Source organism: Centruroides vittatus, unplaced genomic scaffold (genome assembly GCF_030686945.1).
Source record: "Centruroides vittatus isolate TY-2023 unplaced genomic scaffold, ASM3068694v2 contig_19, whole genome shotgun sequence".
NCBI lineage: Eukaryota > Metazoa > Arthropoda > Arachnida > Scorpiones > Buthidae > Centruroides > Centruroides vittatus.
In genome coordinates this window covers 3,998,925-4,016,203 of record NW_027121169.1, presented here as the reverse complement: position 1 = coordinate 4,016,203, position 17,279 = coordinate 3,998,925, and the positions used below count along the sequence as shown (strand labels likewise).

General features: G+C 32.4%; 2 protein-coding genes across 2 annotated transcripts in view; one reads left to right on the top strand and one right to left on the bottom strand.

Annotated features, from left to right (window-relative positions):
- The window catches only part of LOC136970265 (dynein heavy chain-like protein 2), a 30,171-nt gene extending 28,287 nt beyond the window's left edge, over positions 1-1,884 (top strand). Inside the window, exons 8-10 of the mRNA XM_067264687.1 lie at positions 1,284-1,358; positions 1,450-1,612; positions 1,681-1,884. The gene's annotated coding sequence lies outside the window, so the exon portion shown is untranslated. The remainder of the gene's footprint in view (positions 1-1,283; positions 1,359-1,449; positions 1,613-1,680) is intronic.
- Positions 1,885-3,602: 1,718 nt separating this feature from the next.
- LOC136970157 (Na(+)/H(+) exchanger protein 2-like) overlaps positions 3,603-17,279 on the bottom strand; it is a 55,245-nt gene continuing 41,568 nt past the window's right edge. The window contains exons 11-12 of the mRNA XM_067264562.1: positions 12,274-12,456; positions 3,603-4,591 (exon numbers count right to left, since the gene is read on the bottom strand). Coding sequence (XP_067120663.1) covers positions 4,155-4,591; positions 12,274-12,456 — 620 coding nt within the window. The 3' untranslated portion in view covers positions 3,603-4,154. The remainder of the gene's footprint in view (positions 4,592-12,273; positions 12,457-17,279) is intronic.

Here is a 17,279-nt window from a genome sequence, read left to right as displayed (position 1 = left end):
TAATTGATGCTCTACTGTACTAAGAAACCATAATGAAATTTTAATAGTCAACCACATCTAAATACCAGATTAATTTTATACTTATATCTGCATGGTAAGTAGATGTGAGTTCAAGTCCTATTCTACTTCAGTTCCTTCCAGAATTTTAAATTTACAATTTGTAATTTCAAAAATTGTAAATTTAAGGTCCAGGATGGTGGTTTAAATACCTCTCTTCAAATCAAATAATTAACAATTAACTTATTTATAATCTGAAAATATTCATCTGTTTAGAAATCAAGTTATTTTTAATAAAAATTTAACTTGTAATAATATAGTACAGATATGTGCAGGTACTTATCAACCAATATATCTGATATTTTTAATATTGTGCAAGTAAAATACATAAGAAAAAAGTTTGACAGTTGCATTATTGTCTACAGACTTTATATTAACTATTTTAAAATCCATTTGGAATTTGTTACAGCAAATTATTACACAGTTATACAAAAATAATTTATTTTGGTTTAGCATTGTTGGAATCTATAATTCCATCTTCGGATCCATTATATTCTGACAACCAAATGAAATAACACTAGAACATGCCAAAATTCAATACATTTGTTACTTGAATACCATGTGACAGTCGGGTTTTAATTCAGAAGTAAATTAAACTTTCAAAATATTGATTTGAAATTTCTCATTATAAATAATAAATGCTCTACAAAATGACACATCCTTAACTTTCAGTTAAATTCCAATACGATGAGTGTTAAAACATTTTAAAATTGTAAATTAAACTCTAAGTGTTAAAGAAATAATATACCGTATATTTCTGCAGGTAAGACGAGGTATAAATTTTCATCAAAGTTTTATAGTTTTAGCATATATCTGTTCTATAAGACGACCTCCAAACTATCAATGGCCTATGAATTTCAGCGATCATCATCTGGATAATAATACTGTATAGCGTATACGGAAATATGTCCTATTCGTAATTTCTCAAATGAACAAATTTTATTTCCTGCATTGCTATTGTTGCAAACATTCACACTGATTTGGGCATTCGGGTAATGACCTTGACTATTCTATTTTGTGGACATGCCCTACTCTCTACTAGTAAATAATTACGGTTTGTCCATTTTTTATAATGGTTTTAATTTATATAAATTTCAATCTAATTTTTTTGTATCTGTCCTATAAGACAACCCCGGATTTTGGAGGCCTTTTTTATGACTCAACTATTGTCTTATCTGCAGAAATATATGGTAGTTTGTTTTAATAAAATTCAAATATATTTTCAGGTCAGTTGTACGAAAGTGAAAACTTTAAAGAATTCAGTTTTATGCCAAAGTGGCTCTGGCATTGGGACAATTCGTGTAAGTATCATTTCTATCAAATTATGCCAATTCTGAACATTTTTTGTAATTTAACTTTGTAAAATTAAAATGATTTCATTTTGTGTTGCAGTTCCAGACATCCCAGAGATAATTGATTACGGTGCCATTGAAGAAGTGAGGCAATTTTACAGTTTGTTGTTGGATGTTCAATGGCTGTCTTTTCTTCTTAATTTATATAAATCAATTGATGATGAAGTTTTTTCTCATTTGTGTCAAATGGATCCCAAAGACAGGTAAGCAGAGTATTTAATTAATTCATTTGCTTAATGAAATTTGTTGACATTAAAAAAAATTATTACAGTAATTATTTGAATGTTCTTCGATGTCTGCATGGGTTTATGTGTACAGAAGGGGAAAGGTTTCCAATATTGATTTCTAAACAGTGATTCGAATGGTAAATAATTTAAAAGTCTGTTGAATATATTGTAGTTAACAAAATATGTAATGTATTTTTAAATGTTTGTAATGTTAATGCTGTAAAATTAAATTATATCATTGAAACACATATTGTAATTTTCCATTATTAGTAATATTTACAAAATTATCACATTCTGGTTTCCATTAGTTGATAATTTTCTTTTTGATGTTTAAGATAAAGTTTATGGAAATGGTTAGTTGATGAAAAAGTCTCTAATGGTAATTATGGATTGATATTTAATTTATCTCACACACAATTTTTTATTAAATTTGTATGACTAAAATATTATTAAGAGGTGAATTTATTTGCATCTAAAATTGTAATATATGTGCAAGTGTATGCCTATTAAAATGCCTGAAATATGCATTATGCATGTTAAAACCACCAGCAATATACACTAATATTTGTAGATTGAAATGATGCATACTTCACTTCTTACTAACATCTGTTGCATCAAACTTTCTAGATGGGAGGGGATAAATGTACTATTATAATTAACACAAGGGATCTGAAAGTTATCATGTCACAAAATACATATTAAAAATGTTTTAAATAGGTTGTGCACAGTCAAGTCAATTATAAATAAAATTACATGTTCAATAACATTTTACAACTTTCTATGCTATCTAATCAATCATTATTGGATATATTTCTATATATACAATTGTTTACAAGATATTTCATGATGACTAAGTTAACCTAGTTTCCTTTGTCTTATGTCACTGGTCTAGTCTTGTATTTTTGTTTGTATCCCTGTACAAATATTATGGTTTCCCATAGAGAAGTTTAGTATTAGTTGATAGTAATGTTTCATTCTCAACTGATATCATGAATTGTATTAAAGTTAATTTTTGGTGCAACTAGAACTCTGCTGTGATCAGCTGCTGTTTTGATTCATTTTGATGCTTTGTATTGTGCTGATGGAAGGATGTTTCAACATGCTGAGACACTTGTATCTGCTTTTAGCAGAAAACCATTTCTGGCAGGAATTTCTTCATTTTTAAATGTTTAGGATCCAAACTCCTGTACATACTTTCTTAGCAATTCATCATTAGTTTTTGCTTGAACTGAACTTAATGTAATGGAATATTTTCTATATATATGCTTCATATGCATGAGTTTGACTACTTTCTCATAAGAAACTATCTCATTATATTTATGCAGTTCTCAGTGTGAGTCACCTTTGCCCATTTAGTTAAGATGATTTTATAGAACTTGTCTTTTAATCAGAATGAGAAGTGACTTGCTTTTATATTAATTAGTCTGTACATATCAAATTCAAGTGAGTGCAATGATTCAGGAGAAAAGAATCTTTGTGTAAATGAGATTTGAGTATATAGACTATTTCTCATTAATGATAGGAGCATTTTTCTAGAAAGAAAAATACTCTTCTGTGTTTGTTGTGATTTTTTTTTTCTACCTTTTTTGTTTATAGTTATATATTTTTGACAATAAACTTTCTTTGCATATTGTATTAATTGCATAATATACTCCTTTCACTATGGAATTGAAATTAGAACACAAATGGGATATTTGCATTCTACATTCCAGAATTTAATGACAAGGTTTGCTGTCAAAAATGACTGCTGCAAATTCAGACTAAGAGAAAATGAGTTTCAGGTCAAGTAACTCTTATCTGAATTACTTTTAAAGTGTTTCATTTGTATTAGAAAATTGTAATCTATTTCTAAGATTTAAGTAACTTTACTTAGAAACATCTTATTATTCCTATGCCAGTTGGATAAGACCCATTGGTTTATCCAAATATATAGTTTTTGTCTGCACACAAAAAAAAAAGTCATTGATTGGAAAGATTTTCTAAATTTTATTAACATTTCTCCATCATTTACATTTTATTTTTAAAAAAGCAGCATTTCTGTTTGATTTACACACTTAGTACAATTCTAACATGATATTTTTGTTATGGATGAAGAAATAATGGAGAGTGATGATGATGTAATAACATGCCTTCCAGATGAATGAGTATCACTACTTTCCTTTTTTTTATACCAAAATTCCACATAAATAATATACAGAATTGTCATCTGCTAAAATTTACAAAAAATATAGGCCTGTATATTTTGATACAAATTCTTGCTTAAATATACGCGATATTCTGTAATATAAATAGAATGATTTACACTTGTGCAAGTTTGTGCTCTACAAAACAGATAAAAAGTTTGGCAATAATCCTTGTGTCCACTAAACCTACTTAAAATGTCCAAAAGAGTCTCTCGCGACGAATTGGCCACCAAAAAAGATGCGGCAGAAACTAATTTCAAAAATCTATACAGTACATTATTCACTGTACATCATTAAGTATAGCACGTATCAAAGTTTTATAGTCTATTTTCATTCTATAATTTAGTGTCTTCATCTACATCATTAGATACTTCAAGAACGACTTCTTTATTGGCTGCTTTTCTTTCAGATCGTTTGTCACCATCTAACCTATGGTTCTCCGTGCAAGATTTTGAGGAGTGCTCACTCTCCCTGTCACTGTCTTGAACAGGAGATTCTTTGTCTTCGGTCTCTCGTATCGATTCCATTCTTTCGAGTTTAGCCTTGTTGTGCCTGGAGAATATTTCAAAAATGGCAGGAGATTTCTTTTGGTTTTTTCCCAGATTACCCAGAAAAGTGTGGGTGGGAGAAGAATAGAGAATGTAATCTTTATTCAGGACCCAAGACGGAAACTCTTGCTGCCTCCTGACACACTTTCCATCAGAACAGTCTTCATCGCGCTTCCATGGTAATGTCATGGCATCCGGAATGGGTGAAGAACTTCTAGAATCAGCTGAAAAAAGAGAAATCTTTATAGTCTAGCATTAAGAATAGATAATATAAGAATGATAAAAAGCAATTATTTTCCGTCAGAAATTTTTGTTTGGTTAAAATTCATTATTTATTGGCTAAGTTTTGTGTGTAAAAAATTTTAAGTGAAATAGAGACATGTCCAATCTGGCAAATTCCCTTTTTAATTTAGAAATAGTATTTTTAGATTTCTTGAAATAGTCTATGAGAAAATTTAGTATATTTTATAATTGTTTAATCACTTGATGATGCACTTTTTCCTTTACATTCTATTACAGTGACTATCAAAAACATTTGATGGATCATATGTGATTTTGACAGCCCAGAAAATCTAATCAGGCAATCAATGAAATAATATAAATATATTTAGTACAGTATTTATAATTGGTGCACAAATTAGCCAGTAAAGCTTTTGACAGAATTATAATGTAATGTCTATGTATCGTATATACCAGGGGTGGCCAACTTTTGTGCCCATAAGATCTACTTTTTATCGTAAAAATGTGTCGCGATCGACTTGTTGTCATAGGCATAGTCTAAGTGGGGAGGGGGAAGTGTGAAATACACACTATGTTTATACACTGTTTTAGTACGAAGTGCACTGACTGCTTATGAGTCAAGTCATAACTGCATGCATATAGTTGCGTTCAGTTACAAATATAATACATTAAGTCAAGACATCGCTAGCGATCGACCAAAATTGACTTGGCGATCGACCGGTCGATCGCGATCGACTTGTTGGCCACCCCTGGTATATACAATTTCTAGAAACTTGCTTATGCATAATCCAATAACAATACCCATCCCAAAGGGTATGAACTTGTGGTAGGCTTGTGTGTTTCTGTTAGCAATTCCATACAGGAGTACCCTTAATGGATAGATTTCTGAAGCCAAACTAGGAACATTTCAATACACAAATCTTGTATGTGATTGGTCATCCCTATCAACAAGTGCCAAATGGTGATAAATGGGCTACATACCTCAAATGAGGCCCATTCACTACAGCAAAAGCCTGCAAAACTATTGGAAGAATAACTATAATGTCAATGAAAATATTTGCTCAAGGAAAACATAAAATTGTGATCTGTTTCTTCAAGTATATGAGGTAACAAACAAGAATTTTTGATTTATAGTTGTGTTCAGTAGTTACGATACTTATTTTCCTCTCTTGGAGGTCAAGTTGTGTTAAACTCAACTGCTATCGTAACATATCTTGAGTAGAGCTTAATTTGCATAATTCCATAGTAAGATTTAAATAATGAATGGAATTGCTATCACTAGTTTAGGATTTATTAATATGACTAAAATATTAAATAATTTTTCATTTATAGTTGCAAATACATGTTAGTAGAAACAGAAGAAATAATGTTTTGCTTAATTTGTAAGCATGTTTGTAATGTAAATTATCACCAATGACTAGTTTACTGTATTAATTTGGCAAAGGGTTTTTCTTCAATAATTTTTACTAACAATAAGTTTTATTGTAACATTTGAGTTTTGTAGTCAGAACATCTAATACTAGCATTTATAGTTTAATAAAGCTTTTGATATCGTAACAAACTCAGATGCAAGGTTTCTATTTCTTGTTAAAATTTGGATCTTGCAAGGTCTAAACAGGACTAGAGTTTCAGTAGTAGCCCTCTGACTAGCAGCAGTAATACTATTTTCTTTTGTACTTGTGTCTTGAAGAAAAATGGCAGTCAGCTGGAACAATAAATGATTCTTAGTAGTGGACACAGTCATCATGTTCAGTAATATGAATATCATTAGAGAATCAACATCTGTCAGGATGGAGTGTCCACAATTCTACATATGTAACCACAGAAAATTATTATCTGCAAATAACTGAAGTTAAGTAAGCCAGATTTTAATGTTAACTTAATAAAAGTATCATTCCAAAACATGTATAAACCTTTCAACAGTGGAACAGTCAGATGTGGCACTACCACTTAGTTGTGGAGAAGAAATATGGGAAATTTTTAAAGTATTTTTTCACACGTTTTTTCTCATTACTGTTTCGGAAAAAGATTTTGTAAACAGTTATGTCTAGTAAAGAAAAGTCTTTTTTTATTGTTACATAATTCATTTTTTATGTGAATTTTATTTTTTTTTTTTTGCTGTAGTTTTTGGCGATACCCCCAAAAGAATTTAGTGAATATATGCGTCCCTCATCACTGCCACACGATCACCTTTGACGAATATATTCGTCGCTCACTGCTGAGTGGTTAAGTTTTCAATTACCATAGCAGTATTGGGTAGACATTGCTGTATTGTGAATTTTGAAACAATTTTAAAATTTTGCTGGATTTTAAGGAATATTTAACTATTCTGAATAGCAGCTGAAAGGTGGTAGTAGTCAAAGAAGTTTCTGATAAAAAAAAAATGTAAAAGTTACGAGAATACAGAAAAATTTATCTAGGAAACCAAAGGCACAGAAACTAAAGTAATTGAATGGTGGGATTTCTATTTAACTTTTTTCACTTTCTTTATTTTATTGAAATAATTAAAATTGCTACATTGCAAACATTTCATTTTACATAGCAAAACCAAAGCAATAAGAACATCTGAATTGTATAACACAGGAATAGAACAATTATAAATTACATGACCAAAGCATTCAAATTAAAACACCATTTATTGGACTGGAATGATATAGTAAACACTTCAATCAAAAGCCTTAAATTATTTTCCAGTAAGGATTAATTCAAAAAGTTTTTATGACTAACATTTTTGAATTAACCCTTTTTATTGAAGTGTTTACATTCAAATTAAAGTTAGCCCAATGTAATAATAGATCAAATCTCAGAAGTCAGAAGGAATGTCCCTCCTGTTAAACTAATTGGATATAGTACAGAATGGAGACTGTTATTTCTTCTTATACAAAACAATGATAAAATATTTGGTAAGTGAAAAAACAATTCTCCCACAATTAAATGCGAATATAGAGAGTATTAACGTCAAAGTTTGCATGGATACAGGATATTGTTTATTCTACAGGAATTCACTTGTCAGATGTCAAATGGAATGGTGAAAAATTATTTTTAGCTGGTATGAATGGTCAATGTAAACCTATAGGTAGTTTTCTGGCTTCATTATATACAAAAATGGAAAAAATTAATGCAAAGATTTCTTATAATAAAGAGGAGTGTCATCACTCTGTTTACTAGGAATGGATTTTATTGAAAATAATAAAGCAATTTTGAATTATTTTAGACAACTTGGTAATATTAATGTTCTTTCAAAATGTTCTTTCGTCATGAATATTAAAGATGTCACTTGAGAAGGGGGAAAGAATTCTATCTTTCAAGTGACTATTGATGTAGGGCTTGAAACTTTGTCCCTACCTAAATTACAATTGTTCTTCATCCTCAACAACAAAGTTAGTGATTTATGGAGTCATGTGCCTCACTATGCCAGGTCAAATGTCAAAAATTTGTAACAACGAATGGGAGAGTAGATCAAACCCTGACAACTGTGAGCAACTAAAGCTTAATGATTGAAGATTCATTAGGATAATGCATTCATGTGTTTATAATTAATTTTGTTCATCAGAGAAATGATCTATGTAACCTGTTTGACTGTTTTGAAAATCTTCTAGATCTCACATTTAATATATGAACTATTTGTTTTTTAATGTTCCCATTGTGAACTAACTTGTACTTTGTCTCAATCATGTTATTACTATATTTAACCCTAGAACACAAAGAATTGTCATTTTTATGAGGTGAAGTTAACAATACTGATTTTTCTCCTTCTTGCACTATGGTGCTGTCATGTTTAGTGCCTTCCTACACTGTTGCCTGGATTATCATATGAATTCTAAGAATCTGAAACACTTGCCATAGCAAGTGTTTCAGATTCTTAGAATTGTTTTTGTTTGTGGAATAATTGAAACTGTTGTCGTAAGTTATGCAAATGACTACATATGGTAGCCTAGAATATTGTCTGTCTGTGAATTTTGTCTTTTTTTTTTTTTTTTTTTTTTTTTTTGTATTCTTTAGTTTGTTCTCATTATTGTTGTACTTGAACTAACATTTTATTTTAAGTTTGTCTTCAAAATCTCAGTGGATGATGGATAATTGTAAAGATATCCACTCTTATATGGCATTTTCAACATTAAACTATTTTTCTCTAAAAACTCAAACAATATAGACTACTTCAAGGAAGTGCTAGGTTCAGTTTGCCTCTTCTTTTACATAAGACAACTGTTCCAGTATAAACGAAGAAGCCATAGTGTCTGTAATTCTATTTTAAATGTTACATTATTTAAAAATTATCATTTCTAAATTACAGGTATGAAAAGACATAAGTAGCATGTTCAGTATGCTGGTCAGCTTGATGATGATTTTTTTCTTCTAGGTTCAGTGTTCAAGATTTTAGACATTTGAAATTAGTGTATCATTTACTCTGTATTTTTAGTTTGTTAAAAAGAAATCAAAACTTTTGATTAAGATTAGACTTTGAAAAATGGATGTTTGAAATTTTCATTGACTTGGAATGAAATGATCAGAATAATGATGTTCTAACAAAAGACAACTTGCTATATTAAAAAAAAAGTCAGTCATCAACACCATATATCACTTTGCAGAAAGCTTCAGTGCAGGTAAAGGCGTAGCTCAAGTTTAGAAGAAATTATCCAGCTTATGTAAGTGTAGCTCCAACTGCAGCAATCACAATTGAGAAGAATGAAAGTGCACAATTGAGAAGAATGAAAATTGCCAAACTGAAAGATAAGACCTCAATTTTTAACAGCAGCAATGTTGTTTGTTGTTTTATTTCAGGCAATAGAAATACATGGTGTAAGCTGGCCTTCAGCTATATAATGTGCTATTTGATTCTATTGCAAAGAACCTTCAATTTCTGTCTGCTCTCTTTTACATTGCAAGAGATGGGTCCAACTTAACTTACTTGTTGGTCAAACCACCTATGAAATTTTCTGAGGATCAGATCCAGAGAGAGAGAGAGAAGTGATAGGATTATACCTATCACTGGCTATAGCAACTTAGTTAGAAAGGTCATTAGACTAGTCTCAAAGCTTAATTTTTTACATTTTTCTAAAGGCTACATCTAAATTTTAAGAAATTAGTTTTGATCCTCCTATCTTCACAAAACAGGTTAGGAATAAAAAATAAAAGTACAAAACTACAGCATTTCTCTCATTATATTGTGAAACACAAATACAGGATGGACAAAATAAAATCTCAAGTACAGCTTGGTGGTAGTGATGGAAGTTTGCCTTCCACTGGCAGACACGTATTCATGTGTTGTAACAGTATTGGCATGATATCTATATGCTTGCTGAAATGTTGCATTTCAGGTCAACCAAATAGCATAAGTTGATTTACATAAACTCTATCCCCAATAAAAGAAATATGACAGTTAAGTCTGGGGATTGAGTTGGCTAAAAAACCAGTCCAGAGTCCGGATTTCACAAAAGCTTTGAACAAGTTCATACAAAATAGGTTTACTTGGTAACTGTTAGTAAGATTTTGTGTTGAAATAAGCCTTCTGAAAGCATAATTCTTTGTTCAGAGTATGCACCATACCCACTAAGCCATTCTATGGATATGTTCAACACAGTTTCAAGATCTTCATTCACAAATCTAAATTTGTACGAGTGTGAGACCCGTATTAGGCCGGTCCAATGTTAAATTTTAATTATTTCGAAGCCCTCTCGGGAGATAACGATCGCGATCCACGATAACGATCAAGTTTCGAAGGATGTACAATCTTCCGCCGTCAAACTCACTTCCCTCCTTCTCAGGATCCGACCTGAGTCACGGAACTCAAGTCACCATCCTCGATCGCGATTGGTGATCGTGGCGGAAGGGACTTAGAGTATAAATAGGGGGGAGATCTCTAAGAACGGGGAGCTGACGTCCGAAGAAGACGAACTGCCCGGCGACACCGTATCCGACTCGAAAGCCAAGTCGAGACGCCGAAGCCTCAGCCGACAAGCCAATCCTGCCGCCCACCTGTCGCTCCGCCAGGAAAACGCCCGAGTCCGACGAACATCCTCGATCAAAATCGATCACCGAGAGGTATGAATCCCCTAACAATTGTGAGCTCTCTCTCTCCCGCGATTAGGGACGGGATGCGTAGCGTTTCTGTAGTAGTTCCTATGTTCCAATAAACCATTATCTGTGTTGTCCTGTTATACGGATATTGCCTTTCTTTATCGACGACCCCACACACACTCCTCCACTCGACCTGACAAGTAACTGACCGATCCCGACAAGTCGGGATATCGCGCAAAATTAGCCATCCTTGACAGTGGGGCGGGTCTTGCCGACCTATTCGCCGAGAACAAGGAGGTCCGACTTCCGTCCTACCTCCCGGCGTTTCCCACGAGCAATTATTTATTGTGACATCGTTACAACGCCGGGCTGAAATTTTTAATCACATTCTTAATTTATTTAATTTAAACTATATGATGTCCATCTCAAATTAGTAATGTCTTGCTCCTGTATATAGTTAATTGAGTCTCCTGCCACTAAACTTTTCATATCTGGTCTCGAGTTTCATCTATCTAACACTGCTCTCAAGATTAAGGAAAGACAGACAGTTGGACAGACAACAGTGGGAATTTATAAGTCTACAATTATTTTCAAATTACAGCCCAAACAGTCTGACGTGTTATATTTTCGAATGAACAGGATACAATGTAATTTTCAAAACTTAGAACTTTTGATACAGTACATCCTGTATCAAAGTAGGCTACAAAATAAGTATTAATTACAAAGAGAAGAGATGGAAACTAAAACAACTAACAATATGATTCAACTTGAAACGATTCCCAACAAACTTTTATGTCGACATTAAGTGGTCATATATGTCACCTTAAAGTTTTGATGGTCATATTGCTGACCACCTTTGCTTTCTCTAATTTGGTTATTTTTATTTACTCAATGCAATTATTTTTAAACCTTTTAAATAATTTGCCCTATCTGTCCTAAAACTTGAACTATGTATTATCACAGTATTCCAAAGAAATGAGATAACCTTGCCATAAAGACCAACAACTGCCGAATTATCGGGCTAGCAAATGGCTATAGAAATATTAATAATTTAAGTAAATTTGTTACTAGAGTTAGGCGTTAGGCGCCATCTCTTGCTAAATTTAATAATTAGAATTTTAATTAAATAATTTAAATAAATTTAGGCCTAACTGGGAGAAAAGAATCGGCCCAAAGCGGGACTCGAACCCACACCTTCTGCTATCCGTGCAGACACGTTACCAGTTACGCTACCCGGACCTTCGGTCCGATCTCCCCTTCCAGTTGATATAAGATTACCGTACGACCATTTTCTTCCAGTTAGGCCTAAATTTATTTAAATTATTTAATTAAAATTCTAATTATTAAATTTAGCAAGAGATGGCGCCTAATGCCTAACTCTAGTAACAAATTTACTTAAATTATTAATATTTCTATAGCCATTTGCTAGCCCAATAATTCGGCAGTTGTTGGTCTTTATATATAATGGGTTAGTTGTTGTTTATTTATAACCTTGCCATATTTTTTCTGCCCTAATACAATTAACTAATATTGATGGATTAGAAAAATTCATGACTAATCTGACGTGGATTTTTAAGATCAGCTGTGCTTGCCTGTTTGTGTTTGATTTAATAAAAGAGAGATCATAAACAGATATTTAGTAACTTACATTTCTCCTCTTGATTTTCCTCCTCCTCCTCTTTTTGTTCCGGAACGGAAAAGATGATTCCATCATCTAACGACGAATTGGATTCTATACGTTTCATGGCTTTAAATGTGGTCCACGGACCAGAATCGTTCGACTTGTCATCTCCTCGATAGCTCGAAAGAGGTAGCGATAATCTTCCTTTTTCTGAAGAGAAAAACGTCGGCTTGTCACTTTTAGTAATTTAAGCTTTACGCAGAATGGCTCAAAAGTCTGTTAGTTTACAATTTACATTCACAAGCATAACAAGAGACCGTATCTAAAGCTCCTCCCAAATTCATTAGCAAAATTAACAGCACACGAATATTTTGCTAATACACATTGACGATTGCATTTGTGCAGCAATTTGTGCTATAGTTTGATAAATAAATGTAGTGGAAAATCGATCCTTTTAATAATGCAAAACTTTTGGGTACACGAAAACCGGGTGATGACTCCATTTTTATTTTTGTATTGTAAACAAGATGTACTCAGGTGATAAATCTATACATGCTCATTGGTTACAGCGAGCAATGTTAGACTTTTTCTCTCACAAAAATTGTCTAGGGTGTCATGGTCTTTAGGAAAAAGCAATGTTTTAGAACAATGTAATGTAGTATCATTAATTATTTTGTCAGAAATGATTAATGAGATGATGGGAATTTTTTTGTAGAGCAAAAAGAGTTAGTTCCAAAAATCAGCATAGAGGGTGCATTATAGCTCTATATAGAACAAGGCCTAGATTAACTCAATATGGCAGCTCCATAGGAAACACTATGTCCTGATCTTGTGTCCTTAGTTTCAAGGTCATGGTATAGATTTCATGTTGTGTACTGTACTTCCAGTTTGAACCACGGAATGCCTTTTATAATTTCAAATATATTCTATTTTCATTCAGAGGTTACTGTGACATATAATTAAAGGCTTTAATTAAATAGGTTTCAAAATAAAAACCTATGTCAATGGTTTACATAAAGTATGAAGATAAATTTATTTAGTTTTGAAATGCAAAATTAGAGAAGAAATTTGGAGATATTTCTTTAAATAGAAATACATTTAATTTTCTATATTCTTATGCATTTTTTGCATTACGCAAACTGCAAATAGGAGCTCAGAGCAAACATTTTTATAAATTACCTTTCTTTTCTCTTGATCTAATTTTATTCTCACAAACTTAATATATTATGTAAACCTTCAATGGTGTTTACAAGAGATAAGAAAGTTCCTGAATGAGGGAAGTTGTGCATATAAACTAAATGTAATTAATTTATAGAGAATTAAATAAGTATATTTTCTAAAAATTTATTAAACAGTATATTTGTTGGTATTGTCTAAAGTTGAAGTTGTTGATATTTCTATTTTATAATAAAATTATTAAGCAACATAATTATTCATTAGAATATGGAATTTGTACTGTGTTACATTACTCTCAATTATTATGAAACATTAATTTAAATGACTGAAAGTTTTAATTTCAATTACTCTATTAAATTTTAAAGTATGTTTTCAGTCCACAAACATATTATAACATGTATTCTGTTTAATAAGTTACATAGGTTGTGTAATAACATTATCAGAAAACTAAAACTTTACCACAAACAGTCTATAGACAAGTACTTATCTGAAACCATGCTTTGATGATGTAATTTAAACAGGGTTAATTAAATATTAAAGCAGTTTATATGCTGGATTTTTGTTATCAACTAAATAGAGATTTAAATATTTTATATTTAAATCTCTATTTTCCAATTTCACTAAAAATGTTACTTCAGAAAATGCAACATGTTCACACTAAAAGACACAAGTAATGCTGTTTGCTGCATATACTATTAAATTATGTAATAATTATTGCTTTTATAACTTCAAAATATGCACTAAATTTCAATTGAATTTTTCATATTGAATATGTTCAAGCAATCTTGTATGGCTGTTGTTCCTGATAAAGGTAAACATTGACTAGAAGAGGAAAATTATTTTCTGTAGTCTTCTAAGCAAGTAATCATTATTTATTAAAACATTTATTATATTACAAAGCTCTCACAGCAGAAATCTTCATAATAATAATTATTATTTATTAATTTAATCAATATAAATAAGATGTTTTTGAAAAATAATTGATTAGTGAATACTTATGATGGTGATATTTTTTTTTAATCTGAGAAAGCAATTTTTAATGCCCTAAAAACATGATAACCACCATTGTCTGCTACCATCCGAAAGCCTAAAACAGCATGTTCAACAGTTGTATGCAATGTATGCCTTGGAATGTTACTCACGTGACGTGCTGCTGAGATGTTATGGAATCACGATAGACCAAGTCTTTGAGATAACCCCATAATCAAATATCGCATGGATTGAAAAGTCTAGGGATCTTGCTGGTCAATGGGTGCGTTCTTTTATTCCTCCGCGTAACTCCGCGCGAGCGACATCCGTTTAAAAATTCCTGCGGAACGCCCTCCTAAATTCCGGTCGGAGTGGGCGTCGTCGAACGGCAAAAACGGCCGCTTGTAGCAGTAGTTTATGGTGGAAAACAACATGACGTCTTCCATGGCTCGGATAGTTTCGTTTCGGGGTCCATTATGTGGTTTTATGAATGAAAATTTAGAAGTTGTGAGAGCGCAAGTCAGTGCACGTGATGGTCTTTTCGAATTTTTTTCGTGGCTATTTTGAATGCTCTCAACAAATAATTCATTTTTTTGTTTAAATTTTACAATTGGGACCCTTATTTTGCCTTTAAAAGCTCATATTTTAGAATTATAGATTCCTCCATCACGATACTATCGATAGTGCGGGCGCCGCCATCTTTTTCTTTCACCGTCGTTCCCTAAATGCCTACAAACATCAGAGCGACCGTATTAACGAACGCACCCAATACGGCACGATTTCAGCCTAAAGAGCGCCATCTACTGATTGTTTTTGGAACTATTTTTGCTCTAGAAAAAATTCCCATCGTCTTATTAAAGCATTCTTAAACTTTCATGACTCTGATGAATAGTTTTTGCTAAAATAGTCCGCAAAATTAATAAATATACAGGCTGTCCCAAATTAAACTTGACATTTCCCTGTCAAGTTTAATTTGGGGCAGCTCTCAACTATCCTTTGAGATTTCTTTTAACTCAACTCGTTTCTTAAAAATTATTATTTAAATTTACCGGATCAATAGAAAAGAAGTTTTGTTTTCTTTAGAAAAATCACCAAATGTATTTTGTCTATTATTCATCTCTTATTTTGTCGCCCAGTTGACGGTGTCCCGAACTTTTATCTGATGAAGCGTCACCAAATTATTCAAAATTGAATTAAAGGATCGGCTTCTCTGTAAGCATTGTCGTCGTCATATTTCCTCCATCATCACTCCAAACAATTTTTAATAAATTCCGTAATCCACTCGCCAATTATCGTAAGTTTGAAAAGGAAGTGGTTCAAGAAATGACAAATTTATGGTCACGTGACTGTCTTCAATAATAGGCGTTGCCCTTGTGATGTAACTCTAAAGTGACGTCGCCAATGTGCATTTAAGTCGTGCAAGACTTTTATAGCAAACAGCGCACGTTTCTTTCTCGTAAACGTCCAAATGCGCACGAGCATTTCTGATGTTGCCCAAAAAATCCAACTTCTTAAATCTGAGAATTGTCAAGGTTATGAAGGAGAGGGGTCCGTCCGAATATGTCGGCTCCGTCCCTCACCACCACCACCTCATTCTGGGCCTGGCCGAACCCATAATGGACTTGCTAAGAGAGGCCCTCTTAGTGTCCACGGGGCGGAAAGAGAGAGACGGAGGGGGAAAAAAAAAGATATGGGAACAATTCAAGCAACAAGTGCAGACAGAGGATTTAGCACTATGAATTCAGTTAACAAAAAAGCAATTCAGATCATTTAAGCCACGTTATGAGAACCAAATTACATTTAGTTAATGATACGTCTAGAAATATGGACTTCTATAAAGATAGCAATAAATTTACATTTTACAGTTAATAGTGTTTTGTTATTTGTATGTTTCACAATTAAAATAATTTGTAAAAACGTTTGCTCATGTACGTTTTTGTATCGTGAAGCAACGAGTTACATAACTTCCTGGCGCGAAAACGCTTAAAATTACCTTTGATGATAATGATTATAAAATGGCAAAAAGCTTAATTTTTTTAATAATAAAATTCACCACTACCCTTAAAACTAAGACTAATAATGAGTAACATCAATAGGTCTCGTCCCCACTCGAGATGAAGGTCAAGGGACTACCTAAATTTAATAGCATCAACTCCTCTAATACTACCTGCAAAATCTCAGAAATTTTCCATAAAAGACAGGAGTTATTAAGCTTCAAAGTTTTATTTAAGCTTCAAACGAAATCATCATTCCGCAGAACCTAGTATTCATACAGAAAAACTTCCTAATTTTTTGCATTTCTCGACGTTTCCGGGTTCCAGTACTAAAATGTAGAAATCTTGGGTGTTTTTCCTCTTATATATAACAGTCGGGAAAGTAAACTTAGAGGGAACATTGCAGTATAAAATAATTCCTTCCTCCACACGAAACCAAAAACATAATTTGCCTGATGTAGAAGAAGTAACATAAGAGGTCTTTACATATTGTTTAGAGAGATTTTCTCGGTAACGTTCGGAAAGGAATGCACTATTATTGGGTGCCTTAACTACTTATAACGACAGATTATATGTTTGAGGAAGCTGCACTTAAAATTAGTGATTTGACATTTTGATAATTCCTCCTGAAACTACTGGACTTATTCGACCATCGAATAAATCTGTTTTGCTAACTTTTTTACGAAGCTCCAGAAGATATGTATGTCCTCTGAGTATGGTCCTTCGTAAGTTTCAAGTAGATTGCACTTGAATAAGATGCACCCAAGACTCGCTAAGGTGATGTAAAATCCCGTGTGACACGAGGAATATCAGGACACTTCTTCCCTATTGCAACGATATTCAGATGTTTGTTATGGAAACACTACTCTAGTGGAAACTCTAGTTAAAGATCAA